The following is a 24,667-nucleotide window of genomic DNA, read 5'->3' as shown; positions in this document are numbered from 1 at the left end:
TGCAGGACTTTTTGTGTCAAATAGAAAGGTACTGTAGGCAGTGCCATCTGACCACACCGATCACGTTTCCTCCGGAGCATCCCGTGGAAGAGGTCGGTCGCTTGCTGTTATGTTGCCTCTTAAAACATGAAGATTTAGGTATGGAGCTCACTATCTGTGTACTTTTGCTATACTGCAGATTCCTCGACTAACCTGCGGTATATATTCATTCCTTCCCTGCGCTTCTTTTAAATGTCTTTTTACAGGTCATGTGGCATTATCTTTAGTTCATGCAGGTGCACTTGGTATTGAGCAAGTAAAGCACAGAACGTTGCCTAAGTCAGTGGTGGATGTTTGTAGAGTTGTCTACCAAGCAAAATGTTCGCTCATTAAGGTGACAGATTTTAATTCTTTTTATTCTGTGCTTTGCAGACAGTTGCTGAAATATTTGTTGTTAAAGTTGTCTTTTCCTGGTTAACTTTGCAGACTCATCAAGAACAGGGCCGTTCTTACAAGGAGGTCTGCGCTCCTGTCATTGAACGTTTGAGATTCCTCTTTAATGAATTGAGACCTGCTGTTTGTAATGACCTCTCTATAATGTCTAAGTTTAAATTGTTAAGTTCTTTGCCCCGTTGGAGGAGGATAGCTCAGAAGATAATTCGAGAACGAAGGAAAAAGAGAGGTAAGAATGTAAAAGGACAGAAGATACTGTTAAAGCGTGTGCTTCACCCTGCCTCGTTGGATCTGTGATTTCAGAGTGAAGTTTCTCTACTGTTGATTCCATGTGACGTTTCTACCTGCTGCCATCATTTTTATGTATAGTTATGATTAAATGCAGAAATCTCGCTTATTTTTCCAAGAGATCAATGAGGCAGTTTAGGAATTGAGTGTGGTATGATTTGGTTACTAGTAAATTGATGTTGAAAACCTAAATAATCTTTACTAAATTGATGGGGACAAGGAAGTATTTTTATTTTATTAGTTGTCCTGGTAATGAGATATAATGGGAACATTTAAACTTACGGCCATTCTTCTAAAGAAATGTTTTTTGTTGGGAAATATTGAGTATTCTGATACGTGGAGAATTAGAAAGGGAAGCTAAAAGAGTTACTGACGTTTTCCTGGAAGTGGCTGTGTAAGGGTACAGAAAGGTCTTGTTGCATTAAATCCAAATTTGAGTAAAAATGCTTAGAAATTATAAAATAGTTTAGAATTTAGTCACTTGTGATTATAAATAAACTACAGAAATTTCTGATTATATTCTTTTTTTTTTTCTTTTGAGACAGAGTCTTGCTCTGTCACCAGGCTGGAGTGCAGTGGCACGATCTCAGCTCACTGCAACCTCCGCCTCCCAGGTTCAAGCGATTCCCCTGCCTCAGCCTTCCAAGTAGCTGGGATTATAGGCAAGTGCCACCACGCCTAGCTAATTTTTGTGTTTTAGTAGAGACGGTTTCACCATGTTGGCCGAGATGGTCTTGATCTCCTGACCTCATGATGTGCCTGCCTCGGCCTCCCAAAGTGCTGGGATTACAGGCGTGAGCCATCGCGCTCGGCCTCTGATCATATTCTTATGACTTATACTGATTTACTCTCAAACCTGCTTATTGAACAGTATTAATTACTGAGTTTCTGATGGGCATTTTGAACAATAAGCTTATGAAAGACTGAAGTGTTTTAGAAACCATCTAAGTTGATTGTTCCTGAACAAACCCTACACCGTAACAGCCTGTCTGCATCCAGTGAGTGCTCCGAATCAGGCAGTCACAGCAGTCACGCTGCTGCGATTCCTTTAACCCAGGCACACAGGAACTCAGGCCGGGCCCAGAGACAGGCCTGTCTCAGCATGAGGGAGAGAGACTCCACCATTTGCCATCTCATATCCGTGGGTTCTGAGCCCACACTGTCACTTTTAGAGTTTCTTGTGGGTTTATAGATTTATTGTGCGTTGTTTCAAGCTGGTTTTCTTTTTCTTTTTTTGGAAATTAAGTAACTTATAAAGATTAAGTGATTAATATTCCTGTTGCTCTGTCAGGGATCCCCGAGCCCTGTCTCAGGCTTAATGATTCACTAAAAGGACTCAGAAGAGCTGTTATACTCACAGCTGTGGTTTTTTACTGCAAAAAGGATACAGATTAAGATTAGCAAAGGGAAGGGTACTTAGAGGGAAGTCCAGAGAAAACTAGGCATGAGCTTCTGGTGTTTCTCCCCAGTGGCGTCATTTGGATGTGCTTTGCTCTCCCAGCAACAGTGTGTCACATCATGTGTGAAGAGCTGTTAACCAGGCCAGCGCACCTGAGCCTTGAGTCTAGAGTTTTTATTGGGGGCCAGTCACAAGCACAGGCAGTGCACATGTGACTGACCTCAATTACTTAGACTCTGGTGCCTCAGCGCAAAAACAAGTGGTCCCTCTAGAGTCACATCGTTAGCATAATCTGCCTGCCTGACTGCTGCCACAAGGTCCTGGGTGTCAGGGATACCAAAAAACTTACCAGGCAGGATGTTCCAAGGACTCAGAGCTCAGCTCCTAGAAGAAGGACCAATCCTGAAGGGACAGACCTTCCTTGGGCATTTGCAGGGTTTGAGCAACCCCAGCCTGCTATGTTAACTCTTCACTGCCCAGGTGTGTTATCATGTTGCTTATTTTTTATATTATATGCTGAGGAGATTTAGACCAAAAATTTTAAAAGAGATAAAATATAGGGAGGAAATTCCACATACCACAATGAATTCAATTGATTTAGTTACACACTAACAGAACCCCTGAACTGGACCAGGGTGGACAAGCCAGGAACTGTGGGCCAAATTCCACCTCTTGTTTGCTTTGTGTTGGCCAGGTACTAAGACCTTTTTTTTTTTTTCCCAGTTTGAAATTGTTTTTTAAAAATTAGAAGAAGTATATTATTTTTGACACATGAAAATTACAGGAAGTTAAAATTGTAGCACCATAAATAAAGTTTTATGGGAGCACAGCCACACCTCTTGTTTTATTTGTGGTTACTTTTTGTGCTCCAGCAGCAGAGTTGAGTATTTGCAATAGACTGCATGGCCTGAAAGACTCAAACATTCACCCGCCAGCGCTTGAGGAAGAGCTCGCTGGCCGCCGGGCTTCCCCGGCTTCGGGGCTTCTCCCCGTGTCGCACTCTCAGTTTGTCTTTTTGTTCTGCCGTGGTGGTCATTTCACTTTTGTGGTTTGAGCATTGCAATTTATAATGGTGTTCACATGTTTATTTGAATGAAATATTTGTCCTTCATGCAAATCTAAATATTTCTTAATTTAAAATTATATTTAAGTGTATGATTTTTATAGAAAATGATGTTTTAAAATACAGTTCCTAAGAAGCCAGAATCTACGGATGATGAAGAAAAAATTGGAAATGAAGAGAGTGATTTAGAAGAAGCTTGCATTTTGCCTCATAGTCCAATAAATGTGGACAAGAGACCCATTGCAATTAAATCACCCAAGGTGCAGTATTTTCTGTGATTCTGAGGTTAGCTGAATAGAGTCATAGCACGTAGCACAGGAATCCCCAAGTCTTGTACCTCTCTACCTGAGCGTCTGGAGGGAGGGACGGGTGGTGGTTAGAAATACGGCCCCAGGGATGCTTCATGAACTGGACTTACGATGTCCTGGTCAGAGCTGTAGCTGGAGAAGGGTTTCCTTTTAGTTTTGGTACTCGATTGTGCCATTAATTATTCACCATTCGTTCCTTAACGATATTCTTTGTTCCAGAAACAGTGCCGGGCACTGTGGTTATTAATATGAACCATCACTTAATTTTGTATGCCAAGCTAGCCTGTTCCAACATGCATTAGTATAGAGATTATAAATTCACTTATAAGTATATTTATAGCATAGTTTTAAAACCGTGTGTTACTTACTAAATTTAACATATTTTAACCAATTTAAACCTGTGAGCATTGTTTATTTATATTTGACTTGAATAACTTTTAGAGCACAGTTTAATATTAAATAGGATAGACTAATGATGAAAATTGTTTTCCTCTGTTAGGACAAATGGCAGCCGCTGTTGAGTACTGTTACAGGTGTTCACAAATACAAGTGGTTGAAGCAGAATGTTCAGGGTCTTTATCCGCAGTCTCCACTCCTCAGTACAATTGCTGAATTTGCCCTTAAAGAAGAGCCAGTGGATGTGGAAAAAATGAGAAAGTGCCTACTAAAACAGGTAAAATTTGAAGAGAAATGCTTCTGTGCATTGGGTAATGTATATAACATTTAACTGTATGCATTAATATTTTGCAGTTGGAGAGAGCAGAGGTTCGCCTGGAAGGGATAGATACAATTTTAAAACTGGCAAGCAAGAATTTCTTACTTCCATCTGTGCAGTACGCGATGTTTTGTGGATGGCAAAGACTTATTCCTGAGGGAATCGATATAGGGTAAAACGTTATCCTGTTTTTTTCATAATTAAGGAAGCTGTGGCAACAAAATGTTGTTCTGTAGTAGTTAGAAGTCTGGCAGTGTCCCGAGTCAAATTCTTTATCTTTATTTGAAAGGGAACCTCTTACTGATTGTTTAAAGGATGTTGATTTGATCCCCCCTTTTAATCGGATGCTGCTGGAAGTCACCTTTGGCAAGCTGTATGCTTGGGCTGTTCAGAACATTCGAAATGTTTTGATGGATGCCAATGCCAAATTTAAAGAGCTTGGTGAGTCAACAATTGCATCAATGTTATTTTATATTTTGGCTTTAATTATGTGTAGTGGAAACTTGCAAATGCCAATTTTTGCTTTTGAGAAGACTTTAATTACTTTGTACTTGTATTTCAGCTTTCTCAGATTTTAAACAAAACTTTAAAATTTAGCAGGAGACACAATGTTGAAGTACTCTAGTATAACATTTTTACATTTTGACATTTTTATGTGTATCACCACATACCCTAAAGTGTCTGTGTCCTATATTAATATTATTTCCTGGATAGTTTGAGCATCAACAGAGAGTTGATTGGATTGGTTTTGTGGATGAAAAGTGAGACATAACTTTCATATTTGAAATGGAAGGAATGGAATAGGGCACCAGGGTATTCGGAGAGCAACATGCTAAAAGTCCTGTAGACAGATGGAATGACCTGTGTTTGGAGTGCAGGGGATAGGCTCATTGTGCAGCATGACAGAGCTGCACACACTGTGGAAATCCACTGAAAAACAGATGTTTAAAGTAATCGCCAATGCTTTCTGCATTACGTTTATTCTTGTATCTTGTATCCATGCACAAGAAATGTAAGTAGGTGCCAATGCTCATTAGGTATCCAGCCGGTTCCCCTGCAAACCATTACCAATGAGAACCCGTCAGGACCGAGCCTGGGGACCATCCCACAAGCCCGCTTCCTCCTGGTGATGCTCAGCATGCTCACCCTGCAGCACGGTGCAAACAACCTCGACCTCCTGCTCAATTCCGGCACGCTGGCCCTCACGCAGACGGCGCTGCGCCTGATTGGTAGGTCTGCACCGGCTTGAGAGCCTTTGGGAAAACATCAAGATTTTGCTTTGATTTCTTTCTTTTTTTTTTTTTTTTTTTAACTTTTTGTAAATTATGGTAAGACACAAATAGCAGAAAGTGTACCATTTTAACGTCGCAATTCAGCAGTATTAAATACATTCACACTTTTCTAGAGGCATCACCACCATCTAGTTGTAGAATTTTTTCGTCACTATAAATGCACCCCATTTAGCAATCAGTCCTGACTCCCCTGCCCTCCAGCCTCTAGGAGTCACAAATCTGCTTTCTCTGTCTATGGATTTGCATATCCTGGATATTTCATATAAATGGAATCATACCAGTTGTGGCCTTTGTGTCTGGGTTATTTCATATCAGTACTTTATTTTTATTGCTGAAAAAGACTTCCTTGTATGAATATATAACATTTTGTTTATTCGTTTATCTGTTGATGGACATTTGGGTTGGTTTTGCCTTTTGACTTGTGAATAGTGCTGCTAGGAACGTTTATATACAAATACTTGTTTGAACACTTGTTTCTAGTTCTTTTGATTATACACCTAGGACTGGAATTACAGGGTCATATGGTACAACTATGTGTAACTTACTAAGAAACTACCAAACTTTTCCACAGTGTGGTATCATTTTACATTCCCACCACCAGTGGACAGGGTTCCAGGGTTCCAGGGTTTCAGTTTCTCTACTTCCCTGCCAACACAAACACTATTTTTTGTGGGATTTCTTTTTTTTTTTTTTTTTGATTAAGACCATCCTAGTGGGTGTGAAGTGGTATCTCATTGTGATTTTGATTCGCATTTCACTGATGATGAATGATGATTGAACTTCTTTACATGTTTGCGCTTGTTGGCCATTTGTATATCTTCTTTGGAGAAGTGTCTATTCAAGTCCCTTTCTCCTTATTTTTTATTTTATTTTTTTGAGACAGAGTCTCACTCTGTCGCCCAGGCTGGAGTGCAGTGGCACAATCTTGGCTCACTGCAACCTCCACCTCCCGGGTTCAAGTGATTCTCATGCCTCAGCCTCCCAAGTAGCTGGGATTATAGTCACACACCACCACACCTGGCTAATTTTTGTATTTTTAGTAGAGATGGGGTTTCGCCATGTTGGCCAGGCTGGTCTCAAACTCCTGACCTCGGGTGATCTGCCCGCCTCAGCCTCCCAAAGTGCTGAGATTACAGGCCTGAGCTACTGCGCCCAGCCCCTTTGTCCTTTTTAAATAGGGTGGTTTGTCATCTTTTTATTGTATCAATAAATGCACTATATAAGTGTACCAAACAAATAAAGAAGAATTAACACCAGTCCTCAGACTCTTTAAAAATTTTGTGTATCCTAGACCTTCACAGATCTGTAGACCTTTATCAGATATATAATTTGAGGATATTTTCTCCTGTTCTCTGGATTGTATTTCCTTTGATACAGAAGTTTTTTATTTTGATGAAGTTCAGTTTATCTGTTTTTCTTTTATCATCTGTGCTTTTGATATCATATCCAAAAAGCCATTTCCAAATACAAGATTGATGAAGATTATCCTCATGTTTTCTTCTGTAAGTTTTATAGTTTTAGCTCTTATATTTAGATCTTTGGTCCATTTTTAGGTAATTTTTTTTACACTGTGTGAGGTAAGAGTCTAACCTTTTTCTTTTGATTATCTGATTGTTTCAATACCACTTGTTGAGGACTGTTCTTCCCTGAAGTTCTCAGTACCCTTGGCAAAAATCAGTTGGCTGTAGGTATTTAGATTTACTTCTGGACTCTCAATTACATTATCACATTCTATATGTCGATAATTATGTGGGTACCACACTGTTTTGAACATCGTAGTTTTGTACTGTTTTAGCATTGAGAAGTGTGTTTTCTTTCTCAAGATTATTTTGGCTTCTTTGGGTCCCTTGCATTTTCATATGAACATCAAGGCTGGCTTTTCCATATCTGCAAAAAAGACCATTGGGATTTTTGCTAGGGATTGAATCTGTAGATTGTTTTGGGGAATAGTGCCATCTTAGCAATGTTAACATCCATTCTCTGAATGTGGAATGTCTTTCCATTTATTTCTTTCCTCTTTAATTTCTTTCAGCAATATTTTATTGTTTTACAGTTATCAGGGTAATAATGGCCTCATAGAATGAACTAGGTAGTGTACCCATGTATTCTGTTTTTAGAAGAGTTTGAGGATTGGCGTCAATTTTGCTTTAAATGTTTGGTAGAGTTGACCAGCTAAGCTTTTCTTTGTTGAAAGATATTTGATTACCGATTCAATCTCTTCACTGGTTATGGGTCTTTTCAGGTTTTCTATTTCTTCTGGAGTCAGTTCAGGTAATTTATGTTTCTAGGAATTCGTTCATTTTATCTAGGCTATTTTATTTGTTGGCATACAGTTGTTCACAGTGTTCTTTTACAATCTTTTTTATTTTTATGTTGGTAGTGCTGTCTCCACTTACATTTCTGATGTTAGTTATTTGCATCTTCTCTCTTTTTTTCTTTCTTTCTTTTTTTTTTTGAGATGGAGTCTCGCTCTGTTGCCAGGCTGGAGTGCAGTGGCGCAGTCTCGGCTTACTGCAACCTCCGCCTCCCGGATTCAAGCGATTCTCCTGCCTCAGCCTCCCGAGTAACTGGGACTACAGGTGCGCACTACCACGGCGAGCTAATTTTTTTGTATTTTTAGTGGAGATGGGGTTTTACCATGTTAACCAGGATGGTCTCGATCTCTTGACCTCGTGATCTGCCCACCTCAGCTTCCCAAAGCGCTGTAAGCCACCTCGCCTGGCCTCTTTTTTTCTTAATTTAGCTAAAAGTTTGTCAGTTTTTTTGTTCTTGCCAGAAACTGAACTTTTGGTTCTGTTGATTATTTTTCTATTCTTTATTTCATTTATGGCTGCTCTAATCTCTATTGTTTCCTTCTTTCTGCTTCGTACGTTTTTGTTTTTGTTTTTGTTTTTGTTTTGAGACAGGGTCTTACTTTGTCCCTCAGGCTGAAGTACAGTGGCACAGTCATGACTTACTGCAGCCTCAACCTCCTGGGCTCAAGTTATCCACCTGCCTCAGCCTCCCAAAGTGCTGGGATGACAGATGTGAGGCACCACACCTGGCCCAACTTTGGTTTTTGTTGTGTTCTTATTTTTTTAGTTCTTCCAGATGCAGAGTTAAGTTATTGATTTGAGGTCGTCTTTTGTAAATGCAGACTTTTATAGTACAATTGCCCCACTTAGCCCTGCTTTTGGTGCAGCACAGAAGTTTTGGTATGTTGTGTTTTCATTCATCTCATAGTATTTTCTAATTTCCCTTGTGATTTCTTCTTTGACCCACTGATTGTTTACTGTGTGTTGTTTAATTTTCATATACTTGTGAATTTTCCACTTTTCCTTTTGTTATTAATTTCTCATCATTCCATTTTGGTTGGAGAAGGTAACTTGTATGATTTTAGTCTGTTTAAAATTTGAGACTTTGTGGCCTGACATATGGTCTGGTCAGTCTAAGAGACTGTTCTGTGGTATACTTGAGAAGAATGTGTATTCTGCTCTTTTTGGTGAAATGTTCTGTATATGTCTATTAGATCTGATTGGTTTATGGTGGTGGTCTTTGGCTAAAATATGAGATGCTGCAGAGCCAGTTGTCAAAGTCAAAGCGAAAAAGCAAGGTTTTCCCAAGCTCTTTTTATCACATCAGTCTTAGAGTTCACATTAATCCATTCAAAAATATATATCAGGCCAGGCTGTAATCCTAGCACTTGGGGAGGCTGAGGCGGCTGGATTGCTTGAGCTCAGGAGTTTGAGAGCAACTTGGGCAATGCGGCGAAACCCCGTCTCTACAAAAAAATGTGAAAATTAGCTGGGCATAGTGGTGTGTGCTTGTGGTCCCAGCTGCCTGGGAGGCTGAGGTGGGAAGATTGCTTGAGCCAGGGAGGCAGAGGTTGCAGTGAGTGGAGATCAAGCCACTGCACCCCAGCCTGGGTGACAGAGTGAAATCCTGTCTTGGGGGTGGGGGGAATCGCTCTCTCTATTGATCTGTCTCTCTGTCTGTCTCTGTCTCTCTCTCTCTCTCTATATATATATATATTTAATTTATATATTTATATGTTATATTATGTCAAATATATATTTTAATATGTGAATTACAGCTAGCTGAAAAGAATAATCTAGTAAGAGTTATATCTGATTTCTTAAGGCCTCATTAGCAACCAAAAGTTATATTTAAAAATTACAAAAGCGTGTCTGCATTTTTACATAAGTAAAAATGACAGCACAAATCATTAAGTATGGGGACTCATTCTGTTGATAGTATTCATCTGTTTAAATTTCATCTGGCCCACTGGCTGCAAAAAGCAAGGAAGTTGTATCTTACGAATATCTGTTTATATTTGCAACTTGCCCTGATCAGGGTATCTCTCTTGTCATTTAAGAAATTATAGGCCAGGCGTGGTGGCTCATGCCTGTAATCCCAGCACTTTGGGAGGCCGAGGCAGGTGGATCACGAGGTCAGGAGATCAAGACCACCCTGGCTAACACGGTGAAACCTCGTCTCTACTAAAAATACAAAAAATTAGCCGGGCGTGGTGGCGGGCACCTGTGGTCCCAGCTACTCGGGAGGCTGAGGCAGGAGAATGGCGTGAACCCGGGAGGCAGAGGTTGCAGTGAGCCGAGATCGCACCACTGCACTCCAGCCTGGGTGACAGAGCGAGATTCCGTCTCAAAAAAAAAAAAAAAAAAAGAAATTATAAGCATATAATATTTTATACTAACTTAATGTATACATCCACATGTAACAGCCACAAAACATAAAGCTATGTAAAATAAAAATTTCCCCCAGTTTTGGTTGCAAATTTCTTCAAGCCACTGGCAGTCTTTACAGAGTTAACAGTATAACTGCGCAGGGGATCCTGGGAGATTCGCCTGTAATGCAACTCCTGTCCCTTCCTTGAGACCCATTCTTGGGGCCCCCAAAGTAGCAGCTAGGCTAAAGGAAAGGCTGTTTCCCCTGCTAGTTTATGTAAAGTTTTGCTCCAGTCCTGAGAATTGAATATCCTTTTTTACTCTCACGGGAGAGGGAAACACAAACTTTTTACATTTTTTGGTCAACCCAAGCCCACCTTTGGGACTGTTTGGATCTTTTTCCCTCCTACCCAGAGGAGAAAACTAAAACCAAGGGAGTTACCAGGACCGCACTCCTACCCCCTCTCAGTTTAGCAAGTGGGAAAAGGGGGGTTAAAAATCTAGTGTACTTTCCTGGGGTTAGATCTCCCATTTTCAAATCCATTGGTAAGGTTTTCTTCTTTCAGGTGACAGCAGATCAGCTTCTGTTTCATGCTGTGGATGACTCTGTGGCCATCCAGGGCACCAGTTGTCAGGGGTCTCCAAGACCACCCCCAGGTTTGATGGTTGGCCAGCGGGACTCAAAAGACTCAGCATGTAGTTGTACTCAGGGCTCAGTTTATTACAGTGAAGGGACGCAGAGCAAAATCATGAAGAGGGACATGGGTAAAATCCAGAGGAAAGCAGGTACAAGCTTCCACAGGAGCCACACAGGACGAGCTTAACTGCCCTGGCACCGAGTTATGTCAAGTGCTGTCTGCCAGGAAACTGGGTAGAGATTGCCAGGCCCAGGGTTTCCATCAAGGCTGATCACACGGGCACCCCCTGCCTGGCGCGTACCAAGTTCCAGACCAAGGAAAGCAGGTTTCAGCACAGACCACGTTGTCTGTACAGACAGTTGAGGCACAGCAAACCACACCTACCACCTAGGGAATGGGGGAGCCCTCCTGAAATCCAGACTCCAGCCGAAGGCTAGCCTGCAGCAGTCCTGTCTGATGTGGTATCTCTGGCTAGCTGTCAGCTGTCTTCTGCACAGAATCGTGATTAAAGTTTGTTAGTTTCTCACTGTTAGATATTTAAGTAGTTATGTTTGTTTTTCTATTAATAAAAAAATGTGATGAGTATCTTTCTAACTCAGTTATTTTGCTTTTTTCGGGGGAGTAATTCCTAGAAGTAGAGAAAGTAGCTTTACTGAGCATTTTAATATCTTTTGTATCTTCTTGGCATATTTATGTATTTCGTCCTTCCATTTATCTTGGGTTTATCCTATATCAGTAAAATATTCATGGTATTATATTAATTGATAAAACCTATAGTATGGATTTTTCAAAATTATGATCATTAGTACTTTTGAAATGTTTTGTGTGTATTAAGGGGGCATTGTAGCTACTTGTTGGCTCAGCTGCTGTTTTTGACGCTCTGTCAGGCCCCAGTTGTGACAACGTTGAGGAAGATATGAATGCTTCTGCTCAAGGTGCTTCTGCCACAGTTTTGGAAGAAACGAGGAAGGAAACGGCTCCTGTGCAGCTCCCCGTTTCAGGGCCAGAGCTGGCTGCCATGATGAAGATTGGAACGAGGGTCATGAGAGGTGTGGACTGGAAATGGGGCGATCAGGTACTCAGAGATTTGATGTGAACACATTAGCCACACGTCAGTTATCTTCTGCACAGTTCTGTACGATATTGGTGGGTGGAAATTGGAATAACCCGGAACGTGTGTGGTTGTTAGATGACACAGTTACTGATTCCCAAGCAGCTGAAGAGTAGGGAATCATAAGTAGGGCATCTGAGCAGAATCAAGTCCAGAAAGAGAGGCAGCTCTTCTCAGGAAACTCACTGGCGTGAGGCTCAGTTTGATGGGTCGCTGGAACCAGAGTGAGAGTGAGCAAGAGAGTAAATCTCATTCTGAAAGTTGGTGTAGTGAAGGCTCTGAGGCAGGAAGCCCAGATGCTGACCCTGTGAGCTGATGGCCATGTGCTGCGAAGTGCCGCGAGCCCAGTAGTTAGGGATACACCTCATGGGCCTGTGGCCGTGTCTCCTTTTTTCCTCATAGCAGGTGTCTTCTAAATCTGCCAGTACCCCCCGGTGGAAGTCACTTACCACAGCCCTAGCTAAGTTAGGGCAGTGTTCACCTTCCCATGGTCTGTCTGGCTTTTCTCAGCCACGCTGGTAAGCCCGGGCTTTGTCACAGTCATCTTAGAAATAGCAGTGTCTGGAGACAGCAGCATCCATCCTAGAAACAGTTTTCTCCCGCAGAAGTGAGACAGAGCTTCCACCCTGGGGCCCGGGGGAAACTGAAGAAAAGGGAATGTGGAGGTGCTGGTGCTTGTTTCCGGTTTCTGCTCTTGCAAGGCCCGTGAGGGATTGAGGGGTCAGGACTTGCTGTAAAGCCCTGTGTCTGCATTGACCCAGAGAGGATCCTAATTGCGATGAGATTTCCCCGACTTCCTTGGTAAAGCAGCATGAGCACGTTATTTTATGTCATTTAATTTAAAATGATGCAAGCACACTTTTTGTAGGAGAGGTGAAATCTGTGTATGGGGACGGTCCCTGACAGGGTGGCATATGGAGACATCTGTGTGGCAGGTCTGGTGGAGCCATGGAAGGACCAGGGCAGGGCACACACCCTCCTAATTGATCTCTACTTTGGTTTCTCAGGATGGGCCTCCTCCAGGCCTAGGCCGAGTGATTGGTGAGCTGGGAGAGGACGGGTGGATAAGAGTCCAGTGGGACACGGGCAGCACCAACTCCTACAGGATGGGGAAAGAAGGAAAATATGACCTCAAGCTGGCAGAGCTGCCGGCCGCTGCACAGCCCTCAGCAGAGGACTCGGACACAGAGGACGACTCTGGTGGGTGACTCAGGAAGGCGTTTAGTCCAAGGCAGCCCATAAACTGTCCAGGTGCTGGCTGCCACCACTGTCATCTGGGCATTAGAATGGGATATCAGGACGCACCTGCAGCTGGTACTCTGTCCTCGGAGCCTGCTGTTTAAATAAGCTCCTGGGCACCTCTTATGCACGTGCGTGGAGTGGCTGTGGGATCTGACGATCTGGCTGGAACTGACTTCCTGCATTTTCCTCTCACGTGTGCATGTGCCCCTCTTTGAGAATGTGGTGGCCAGGCCGGGGCAGCTGCACCACCAGCGAGTCTCATGTGGTTGGTGCTGAGCCTGCGTCTGAGGGAGTGAGCTGAGGCCTGGTGGCATTGCCCTGCGATCTCGGTCCATCGCCTCCTCCTCCAGTGAGAGCCCCTGCCCAAGCACACTCCGCCTGCCCTTTGCCTTTACCTTTCCTCTGCGGTCCTTGACTCTGAACTCTTCCTGTAATGTGGAGTTAGTCAGCACTTTATCGCTTCTAGGGAAGTAGAAGTGAGAGTTCAGGGGTGGACCAAGAACGCTAGATCCTATCCAAGGAGATCCAGGTTGTGGGAGGAGGTTTCGTGACATTTCTTACCTGTTCCTAAAAGACATGTGAAGCTTCACATGGCTGGGCTTGGTAAGACCAACCAAGAGGCTGGGGCTGCCTCCCAGCACCGCGGTGCCCACCATGGGTGCAGTGTCGTCAGGCTCAGAAACGGCTGTGACAGTGAGCACGAGACCTTAGAAGGTGCACTCAGTAGAGAGTAGGTGGTGTGGGGGCTGGAAGAGGCTGTGCCACAGCAGACCATCTGGGCTCGGAGCACACAGCTCAGATCCTGATGCACCACCTTCGGCACATCACGTCTGGGGCCTGGGTCCCTCAGGTGTGAACAGAAGTGTTGCCTGCTGCGTAGGCCTGTTAGGAGTGATGTACGTGGCACCTGGAACCCTATCCCTGAGGGTGGTTGTGGTGCTGGCCGCCAGCGTCCAGCCTATAGCATACTGCCTCACACCAGGCACTGCTTCCTCTCAGCCCACCTCGCCTGTGGGAAGCAGGTCTGGCTCCCTGCCTGTGGCCTTTCCCCATAGGGATGTCAGAGCCTGGGCAGGGGTGGCCCCGTGACAGAGGGCGGCCTCATTTGCCACACATCTCCGCAGCCCAAAGCCAGCCAAACTGGATGCACGAGCATCTGGTCGCCCCACTCCACAGATGCTGGTGCTTTGTCCTCGTCCAGGACACAGCCTGCTCATCAGAAACTAGTGCATGACATTTGATAAGTTGTCGTTCTAAAGAAGTGAAACCTTGGAATCATTTATTGCTTCTGAGTTATATGCTAATGTTGTTTTGAGAATTATTATTTAAAAGATTCTTGAGGAAGATGGGAACAGAAATATTAGGGTGCACGGTTAGTGCATCCTGAGTTCCATCTTTTCTTGTAAAGATCTGTTTCCCTTTCCAAAGCAGAAAAGATGACAGTTTGGGAGGTCAAGGTGGGAGGACTGTTTGACCCAGGGGAGGAGGTCAAAGCTGCAGTGAGCTATGATCGTGCCATTGCACTCCAGCAGAGAGACCCTGTCTCAAAGAAAAAAAAGAACGCAAAAATCTCTGTGCTTTTAATTTTGCGTGAACCTAAAACTGCACTAAAATTCAAGTCTTCAAGAAAACAAGAATGTAATATTAAAGCTATTAAATTATGTGCAAGACTATCTTCCAGTTTTACCTGGGAATATAATTTGTTATTTTGATTTTTTTTTTAGAAGCCGAACAAACTGAAAGGAACATTCACCCCACTGCGATGATGTTTACCAGCACTATTAACTTACTGCAGACTCTTTGTCTGTCTGCCGGAGTTCATGCCGAGATCATGCAGAGCGAAGCCACCAAGACTTTGTGCGGACTGCTGCGAATGTTAGTGGAAAGCGGAACGACGGACAAGACATGTATGGAATGAGAGACTGAGGGCCCAGGGAGTCAGCGCTGGGGGCCGCACGCTTGTCGTGTCTGGGTGTCAGTGTGGGTGGGTGTGAATGTGTGTGGATTTGTTTCCTGTGGCTGCTGTAATAAAGTACTGCAGACCTGGGGGCTTACACAGCAGTAGTTCTCACGGTTCTGGAGGCCGGAAGCCTGAGATCAAGGGTGGTTCCTTCTGGGGCTGTGAGGGAGAAGCTGCTTCAGGGCTCTGCCCCAGCTTGTGGAGTTTGCTGGTCTCTTTAGCGTTCTTTGGCTTGTAGAGGTGTCACCCCGATCTCTGCCGTCATCTTCACATGGCATTCTCCCTGTGTGTGAGTCGCCTCCAAATCTCCTCTTTTCATAAGGACATCATTCAGTCTCATCAAACTAAGTACATCTGCAGCGACCCTATTTCCAAACAAGGTCACCTGCCGAGGTACTGTAGGGGTTTGGACTTCAACATGTGAATTTTGCAATTCTGAATTCAACCCACAACACTGGTTTCAAACAACAGATTTGTTCTCTCATAGTTCTGGAGTCCAGAGGTCCCAAATCCAGGTGCGGGTAGGGCCATGCTCCCTCCACAGGCTCTAAGGGAAGGTCCTTCCTTACCTTGTCCAGCTTCTGGGAGCTCCAGGCTTCCTTGGTGTGGGGACGCATTGTGCCAGTGTCTGCCTGCGTCTTCACATGGCCCCTGCCCCTGTGTTCTGCATGTCCTTTTCTGCCTCTGAAAGGACTCTTTCATTGAGTTTGACTCTAATCCAGCATGATGTCACGTAAATTCTTACCTTAATGAGGTCTACAGAGACCTCATTAAATAAGATCATATTCTGAGGTTCTGAGTGTATGTGAAGTTGGGGGACAGGCACAGTTTAATCCGTAAAGTGTTTGTGTGTGGAGTGTAAGTATGAGAAATGTGAACTGAGGGAGTGGGGTAAATGTGCATGTGACTGACAGCCCCTGTGAGTGTGGGTGAGGATGTAGGCATGCTCCAGTGTGTGTGAGGTTGTGTGAGAGCATGCGTGTATTAGTGGTGTGCCAGAGTGTCCGCACTTATTGATGAGAGTGAGTGTCTTAGCGGTTGATGGGCAAGTGGCTGAGCATGTGTGTTGCAAGTGTGGCGGTGTGTTTGTAGTGTGTGGTTGTGTGTGTATATGTATGCATGCATTTATGTGAGTGGTGTGTGTGTGTCCATGAGAGCATGTGAGTGGGCAGGTGAAGTGGGAGTGAGAGCGCCAGTGCATTGAGCCAGTGTGTGTGTGAGGGTGAGCACGAGGGAGGCATGAGTGTGAGGGGATTACTGGGTGTGTGAATGAGACGAAGTGTAAGTGAGGCTTGGTGAGTGTGAGGAAGTATGAGTGGGTGGCAGGCACAAGTGTAAGTGTGCGATTGAGGGTGAGCATTTGTGTAAATGTGAATGCCTTGTGTCAGTGTGAGCACGAGTGACGTGTTATTGTGAGTGCGTGTGCATGAATGTGAGCATTTTGCTTCTGTCAGTGAGTGGGAGGTTGTAACAGTGTAGGTGTGAGTGTCAAGTGAGCAAGTGTGTGGGTACAGGTGTGAGTGGGTGAGTAATCGGTTGTGACTAGTGTTTAGGAGTGTGAGTGCATCTGAGTTTCTGTATGCATTGGGAGGGGTAAGTGTATGTGAGAGTGCATAGGAGTGTGTGTCAGCTTGCATCTTAGGTTGTGTGTGCATATGTGTGACTGGGGTTGTGTGTGTGTTAGTGATTGCGACAGTGGTGTGAGTGCACCTGAGAGTGTGAGGGTGGGTGTGTGGATGCCCATGGGTGTGTCTGAATAACTTCGTATGGGTGTGAGTATGAGGATGCATATGAGGGTGTGAGAGTGTGTGTGAGCGCATACGAGTGTGCTGAAGGAAGGCAGGTATCCTCACAGGCTTGGATAGCTGAGGGCAGGGTGGGGAGGTGGGAGGCGAGAGCAGGTCCTGTGGGGCTGTGGGTGGGGTCCCTCAGGAGGGCCCAGCCTCCAAGCCTCAGCCTCCGTTCAGGGAGTAGTGGAGTCCTGGAGCCAGGCGGAGCAGAGGTGGGCCCACTTGTGCCACAATCCAATGGTGTAAACCTAGTGAAAACCTTTCCTTTTGTTAATGCAGATATAGTAAAGTTAGATTGGAAACTTACGGTGCAGATTAAATATAAGCAAGATTGTGGAGATATTTAAAACGAAATGAAAAAATACAATAGATGCACTCTTGCAAATTAACTGCTATTTGAATTATAGATCATTTTCCTGTTGCCTAGAAACGATACATAGCTAAAATTCCCTAACTACTTTTACTACACATACTTAGAAGGTTTTAAAAATGCCTGTAGTCCCAGCTATTCGGGAGGGCGAGGCAGGAGGATCACTAGAGCCCAGGAGTTTTAGACCAACCTGGGCAACATAGTGAGAGCCCATCTCTAAAAAAAAAAAAAGAAAAATTCAGAAATGTTTCTTGAACTAACTTAAAAGTCGTCTTCCACTTCTCACTTTGAATTTGAATTAATTTACAAACTGCAATATATTTGTAAAGGAGCTTACTGTAGAAAATAAAATAATAAGTTGATTAAAAAACAAGGATTTACATTTAGGGATTTATCTTTAGGGACTTGTTACCAAGCATGTCTGTTTTCCCTCCTGCAGCTTCTCCAAACAGGCTGGTGTGCAGGGAGCAGCACCGGAGCTGGTGCACGCTGGGGTTTGTGCGGAGCATCGCTCTCACGCCGCAAGTGTGCGGCGCCCTCAGCTCCCCGCAGTGGATCACGCTGCTCATGAAGGTCGTGGAAGGGCATGCACCCTTCACTGCCGCCTCGCTGCAGAGGCAGGTAATGTGCTGCCAGGCAAAACCAGTTCCCTGAGAGAGGCATCCATGTACTGAAGTTCGCTGCCCTCAGAGTCAGGGGCCTTTATTCAGTAACGAGTACAGAAAGGGTCTAGAAGTGACAGGGTAGATTTTCTGGAGGCAAGGGGCAGAGGTCCTTGATAATTGGTAAGTCACTAACGTTTAGCTTACCTGCTTTTCTCTTCAGTGGTAAATCCTGCAACTACGCACTCATCTGCTTCACAGAATTTGTAGTGTAATTGTCTTAAGAATTAAACTAAAAATAATTCTTTTTTAATTAAACACATGCATCTGTAATGTTGCTTTTTTCTAAAGTCCCTGACAATCCTAATCACTAATCAACTTGAGTGTAATTACCTGGCTGTAAAATAATGAATCTCAAAATTTTCACATGATTGCTTGCATTATGAGAACAGAAAATAAAGAGAGGCCGGGCACAGTGGCTCATGCCTATAATCCCAGCACTTTGGGAGGCCGAGGCAGGTGTATCACGAGGTCAAGAGTTTGAGATCAGCCTGGCCAACACAGTGAAATCCTCTCTCTACTAAAAATACAAAAAAAGTGAGCTGGGCTTGGTGGTGGGTGCCTGTAATCTCAGCTACTTGGGAAGCTGAAGCAAGGAGAATTGCTTGAACCTGGGAGGCATGGGTTGTAGTGAGCTGAGATCGTGCCACTGCACTCCAGCCCAGGCGACAGGGCGAGACTCTGTCTCAAGAAAAAAAAAGGTAAAGAGAAAATAACAATCTGTAGTTTCTTAATCAGATTTTTTTTTAATGCTTGTCGTTTTAAATTGTCTTTTATCAGATCTTAGCTGTGCATTTATTGCAAGCAGTCCTTCCGTCATGGGACAAGACCGAAAGGGCGAGGGACATGAAGTGCCTTGTGGAGAAGCTGTTTGGCTTCTTGGGGAGCTTGCTCACTACCTGCTCTTCCGACGTGCCGTTACTCAGAGGTGGGTGACTGTCTCCCTTCCCCGTGCCCTGGTGAAGAGCGGCGCAGCAGCTCCTCCCCTTGTTTCCTCCGCAGAGTCCACGCCCAGGCGGCGCAGGGCGCGCCCGCAGGCCTCGCTGACCGCCACGCACAGCAGCACACTGGCGGAGGAGGTGGTGGCGCTGCTGCGCACGCTGCACTCGCTGACTCAGTGGAACGGGCTCATCAACAAGTACATCAACTCCCAGCTCCGCTGCGTCACCCACAGCTTTGCAGGAAGGCCTTCCGAAGGGGTGGGTTTGTGCGCTCAGAATTAATTTAGTTGAATGGTAAACCCGTAGGGATTGGGCAGCCCCGTGCGTGTCCCTGGTCGAGCTCGCTGTTTGGTCTGCACTAGGCCCAGCTAGAGGACTACTTCCCCGACTCCGAGAACCCTGAAGTGGGGGGCCTCATGGCGGTCCTGGCTGTGATTGGAGGCATCGATGGTCGCCTGCGCCTGGGCGGCCAAGTTGTGCACGATGAGTTTGGAGAAGGCACCGTGACTCGCATCACCCCGAAGGGCAGAATCACCGTGCAGTTCTCCGACATGCGGACGTGTCGCGTGTGCCCACTGAGTCAGCTGAAACCAGTAGGTGAACTTGTGCTCGGTTACTGTACGATGAGGGGATTCAGCTTTACGCTAGAACCGGGCACCAGCACTAGCATTTGAAAGAACTTGATTCTGGTACTTCAAGTTTGCCTTCCAGGAAGCTATGTGAGCTTGCGCTTCTGTGGTAAGCAGGGCCTGTCTCACAGGGCACCTAAAGCAGTGGTTCGCGTGTGTTTCAGCCTCAGAGACACAAGGGCTTTAGCAACCTAGAAGGTACCGTGCATCTATGAGGTAGTTCTAATTATTTTAAAATGTGAATTTATGAAGTTCACTTTTTATTGAACAACTCAAGTTTTAAAAAAACTTAAACATGTTTCCTTAAAAAAAAAAAAACCTTTCTTCATGTAGAAAATGCATAGTTGTTTTGAGTGACATGACAATGTAGCAGCTACTGTCAACCTGTGAATCAGGGATGCACAGAGAGAAGGAGCCATTTACATTATTTTCATGTAGCCCAAGTGCAATCTTACTATATCTTTTTCTTTTTTTTTTTTTTTTTTTTTTTTTGAGATAGAGTCTTGCTCTTGTCACAGGCTGGGGTGCAATGGCACGATCTTGTCGGCTCTCTGCAACCTTTGCCTCCCAGGTTCAGGCAATTCTCCTGCCTCAGCCTCCTGAGTAGCTGGGATTACGGTATGTGCCACCACGCCTGGCTAATTTTGTATTTTTAGTAGAGACAGGGTGTCACTATGTTGGCCGGGCTGGTCTCAAACTCCTGACCTCAGGTGATCTGCCCGCCTTGGGCTCCCAAAGTGCTGGGATTACAGGTGTGAGCCACTGTGCCTGGCCTGACTATATTTTCTATAAAGTACTCTTTTTTATTTTTATAGGAATATATACATGTTGTAGAAAACTTGAAGTATATAGAAAATACCTGAGAAGATAGTAACCACCATACTGATGTAATTATTGTTGACAGATTTGTAAAGAAAAATTAATGTAGATTATACTTACTATATGTGTAAGTCTGTATCTTGCCTTTAATATCATTTTAAAAAATGATTATTCTCAGCTCTAAAAAGGCTTATGGGTATGTGTGGCATTTCAGGATTAAGCCCATGGTTTTGATGACTTTCAGAACGTTTCATTTGTTAGTCATATTGGCCGCATGCTGACAGCTTCTGTGTCCTCTCCAGCTCCCTGCTGTGGCCTTTAATGTAAACAACCTGCCCTTCACAGAGCCCATGCTGTCTGTCTGGGCTCAGTTGGTGAACCTCGCTGGAAGCAAGTTAGAAAAGCACAAAATAAAGAAATCTACTAAACAGGCCTTTACAGGTCAGTACATGGTGCTGCTTGATGAAATAGCTGCCGTCTTAAATTCATGTTGTTTGTACAGTGTTCTTTCACGAGTGAGTTCACGGGCCTGCTAAAGTCCTGGGGTTCACGTGGGCTCACCATTTGTTGAGTTGCAGTTGGGAGTGTAACCCTGTGTTCGTGGTAATGACTGTTTTCAAGTCAGCCTTCGTCACCATGCTCGGAGCCACACTTAAAGAACCCCATGGCTCACACCCTCTTCTCAGTGTCACCCTTTATCCCAGAAGAAAAGTCTGTGTTCACCTCTTCTCTCCTCCCCTCCATCCCAGGGCCCTGTGGCCCAGTCACCCTGTTGGACCATGGCTCATGGCCTGTTCCCTGCCAGATCCAGGGGCCTCTGTCCTGGAAGCCACCTGGCTTGCTTGTGGCATTCAGAGTGGCTGAGACTGTAGCCTTGCTTGGCTCTGCCTTCCTTTGGGTCTAGAATGCAGCTCTCCCGAGTTTCTTTCTGTGTTCCTAGGGAGTTCTTCTCTCTGCTTGTTCTTTATATCCTGGACGTTCTCGTGGCTTCACCCATAACTGTGGCATGTTCTGCCCACCCTTCTTGAGTTTTCTCCCCTCTTGCTCCCACAGACCTACGATTGCTGCTTTAGCATTTATGATGTAAGCACTTTCAACTCTGGATCTCCCATTCACATCTCTGCTTGGAGGTGCAGTGCATGTAAATCGCAGCACGTCCGAAATTCAGCTGACCTTCTCTAGTAGCTGCCATTTCCCATTGTGGTGAATAAACCTGTCTGCCAGTTAAGTCGAGCCAGTGCCCGAGTGGCACCTGTGGCCCTGTTTCCTTCCCACCCCATGCTCTCTGTGCTGCTTCTGTGGCGTCTGCTATCAGATAAGCCTTGGGCATTGCTGCGATCTTCGTCAGTTAAAGAGCTAGTAGAGCCGACAGATTCTCTCAGAGGAGTCTTAGAAGAAGAGTGAAAGCGGCTGAAACTTCAGCAACTTGGGGAACATTTGCTCATATTAATAGTAGCTAACATGGTGCTGTGTATAACCATTGAATCCTGCGTCCCATCAAGTTAGGTGCCTGGAGAGCAGGGAAGGAAGACCCAGGAAGCAGAAGGTGCTTACCCAGAAGCGCCGAGTGTAACACTGGGAAAGGCGAGCCCGTTGTCACAGACAGTGTGTGGTGGGCGGATTCCTGAAGGGCAGAATGTTACTCACTGCCACGTAGCGGAGGTTTACTGAGGGAGTCTGAGCAGGGCACGCCCTTCTCACTGAATCTCTCCTTCCACAGGACAAGTGGACCTGGACCTGCTGCGGTGCCAGCAGTTGAAGCTATACATCCTGAAAGCAGGTCGGGCGCTGCTCTCCCACCAGGATAAACTGCGGCAGATCCTGTCTCAGCCAGCTGTTCAGGAAACTGGAACTGTTCATGCAGGTATCTTTTTAAAAAGTTCTTAAAGCTTTATAAGAAAGGCAGTAGAAAGTAGACAAAGGATGTGAACAATCAGTTCATAAAAAAGGACATAGATGGCTTATAAATATACAAGAAAGACAAGTGGCCTGCCTAGCAACCACCAACTGTGGATAAAATTGTCATCGTCATCTTATAAGACAAGACAGAGGGCATCTGGTGGGTGGGGAGGGAAAAAGGTATTTTCATGCCTTCTTTAAAGTTTGGTGCATGGGTCAGCAAAATTGATGGCACACGGGTATGTGTTAGAAATGCAGACTCCCAGGCTGCACCCCAGACCATAGAAACAGAACCTGTATTGTAACAAGAAGAACCTACGCTGGTTCTTCAGATGCACATGAAGCAGCACTCCATGAACACGCTGCTGCTGGGAATTTCAGTTGGTGTAGCCATCTGATAAGCGTCTGAAGAAATGAGACGGACTTTGAAATTCATACATGTAGGTATGTGTTTATATACTTTGATACAGCAAGTCATTCTGTGGGACTTTATCACACGAAGAGGCATGTAAAGATAATATGTTCACCAGCCAGGCATGGTGGCTCATGACTACTCCCAGCACTTTGGGAGGCTGAGGTGGGCAGATCACGAGGTCAGGAGATCGAGACCAGCTTGGCCAAGATGGTGAAACTGCATCTCTATTAAAAATACAAAAAGTTTGCCGGTCATGGTGGCGGACACCTGTAGTCCCAGCTACTCGGGAGGCTGAGGCAGAAGAATGGCGTGAACCCGGGAGGTGGAGCTTGCAGTGAGCCAAGATCGCACCACTGCACTCCAGCCTGGGGACAGAGGGAGACTCTGTCTCAAAAAAAGAAAAAAAACAAAGCAAAAGTTAGCGGGACATAGTGGTGGCCCATGCCGGTAATCCTAGCTACTTGGGAGGCTGAGGCAGGAGAATCGCTTGAACCTGGGAGGCAGAGGTTGCAGTGTGTGCGGAGTGCAATTGTGCCACTGCACTCCAGCCTGGGCGACAGAGTGAGACCTTGTCTCAAAAAAATAAGTAAATAATGTATTCAGCAATGTCGTTATGGCCTCCTTTTTGGTATTGTTTTTATGTTGATAAACTGTAGACACCAAAATACCCATTCTTACATTGTGTATCCATACAGTGTAATATCTTGGTGCCATTCAAAATGATGGTACATAATAGAGTCTTCCCTCAGTATCCATGTGGATGAGTTCCTAGACCCCCAGTTATACCAGAATTCACTAATGCTTAAGGCCTTTCTATAAAATGGTGTAGTATATGCATATAACCTATGCACATTCTCCCAAATACTTTAAAAATATAAGTGATATGTAGGCCGGGTGTGGTGGCTCACACCTGTAATCCCAGCACTTTGGGAGGCTGAGGTGGGTGGATCACAAGGTCAGGAGATCAAGACCATCCTGGCTAACACAGTGAAACTCCATCCCTACTGAAAATACAAAAAATTAGCTGGGTGTGGCGGCGGGTGCCTGTAGTCCCAGCTACTCGGGAGTCTTGAGGCAGGAGAATGACCTGAACCTGGGAGGCGGAGCTTGCAGTGAGCCGAGATTGCGCCACTGCACTCCAGCCTGGGTGACAGAGCGAGACTCTGTCTCAATAAATAAGTAAATAAATAAATAAAATGATATGTAAATAGTTGTTAACTATTTTTTTAAAAAAATTTGTATTTTTAAGAATTGTTTTACTTATTTCTGAATATTTTTGATCTGTGGTTTGTTGAATCTTTGGATGAAGAACCCATGGCTATTGAGGGCTAGCTGTATATGTTTAGTGCCATGGAAACATGAAAATGATAAGTAACAGAAAAGCACATTGCTATGTGTATCCGTTTATAGATATGCCATAGTTCATCTGTTTAGCAAAATAGTGACACAGTAATCTCTGGTGGAATTTTGGCTGTCTTTATTTTCTTTATATTTCTCTATATTTAGTTTTCTAGAATGAGCTTGTGTCACTTTTAATAGAAAAAAACAAACGTTTTTTGATCACCTACTATTGAAAGACATTATGCTAAGTGTTTTGGGGGGAAGTTCTTTTCTGTGATCATTGCTCTCTGGAGTTTGGATGAGGAGAGGAAGCGAATGCAGGTAGCTCTGTCTGTCCGCGGGGCCCAGGGCGGTGAGGTGTGAGCGGTTCCACCGGCCTCTGTCTGTCCGCGGGGCCGGGGGGGTGAGGTGTGAGTGGTTCCACAGGCCTATCTGTCCGCAAGGCCCGGAGCGGTGAGGTGTGAGCGGTTCCACAGGCCTGTCTGTCCGCAAGGCCCGGAGCGATGAGGTGTGAGCGGTTCCACAGGCCTGTCTGTCCGCGGGGCCGGGGGGGTGAGGTGTGAGCGGTTCCACAGGCCTGTCTGTCCGCGGGGGCGGTGAGGTGTGAGCGGTTCCACAGGCCTGTCTGTCCGCGGGGCCGGGGGGGTGAGGTGTGAGCGGTTCCACAGGCCTGTCTGTCCGCGGGGGCG

The 24,667-nt window shown here is 45.0% G+C and overlaps 1 protein-coding gene across 1 annotated transcript in view; it reads left to right on the top strand.

Moving 5' to 3' along the window:
- Nucleotides 1-24,667, top strand: part of HERC2 (HECT and RLD domain containing E3 ubiquitin protein ligase 2) — a 227,857-nt gene that overhangs the window by 97,439 nt on the left and 105,751 nt on the right. The window contains exons 28-44 of the mRNA XM_011981498.1: nt 6-138; nt 246-373; nt 466-661; nt 3,309-3,442; nt 3,990-4,163; nt 4,241-4,377; nt 4,495-4,646; nt 5,243-5,434; nt 11,687-11,874; nt 12,918-13,110; nt 14,877-15,059; nt 17,712-17,893; nt 18,715-18,862; nt 18,937-19,133; nt 19,238-19,468; nt 20,626-20,764; nt 22,044-22,187. Of these exons, the coding sequence (XP_011836888.1) occupies nt 6-138; nt 246-373; nt 466-661; nt 3,309-3,442; nt 3,990-4,163; nt 4,241-4,377; nt 4,495-4,646; nt 5,243-5,434; nt 11,687-11,874; nt 12,918-13,110; nt 14,877-15,059; nt 17,712-17,893; nt 18,715-18,862; nt 18,937-19,133; nt 19,238-19,468; nt 20,626-20,764; nt 22,044-22,187 (2,851 nt within the window). The remainder of the gene's footprint in view (nt 1-5; nt 139-245; nt 374-465; nt 662-3,308; nt 3,443-3,989; nt 4,164-4,240; nt 4,378-4,494; nt 4,647-5,242; nt 5,435-11,686; nt 11,875-12,917; nt 13,111-14,876; nt 15,060-17,711; nt 17,894-18,714; nt 18,863-18,936; nt 19,134-19,237; nt 19,469-20,625; nt 20,765-22,043; nt 22,188-24,667) is intronic.

The sequence above is a fragment of the Mandrillus leucophaeus genome, unplaced genomic scaffold (genome assembly GCF_000951045.1).
Source record: "Mandrillus leucophaeus isolate KB7577 unplaced genomic scaffold, Mleu.le_1.0 Scaffold227, whole genome shotgun sequence".
Lineage (NCBI taxonomy): Eukaryota > Metazoa > Chordata > Mammalia > Primates > Cercopithecidae > Mandrillus > Mandrillus leucophaeus.
Note: the sequence above shows the minus strand (reverse complement) of the source record. Positions and strands in the feature narration are given on the sequence as shown.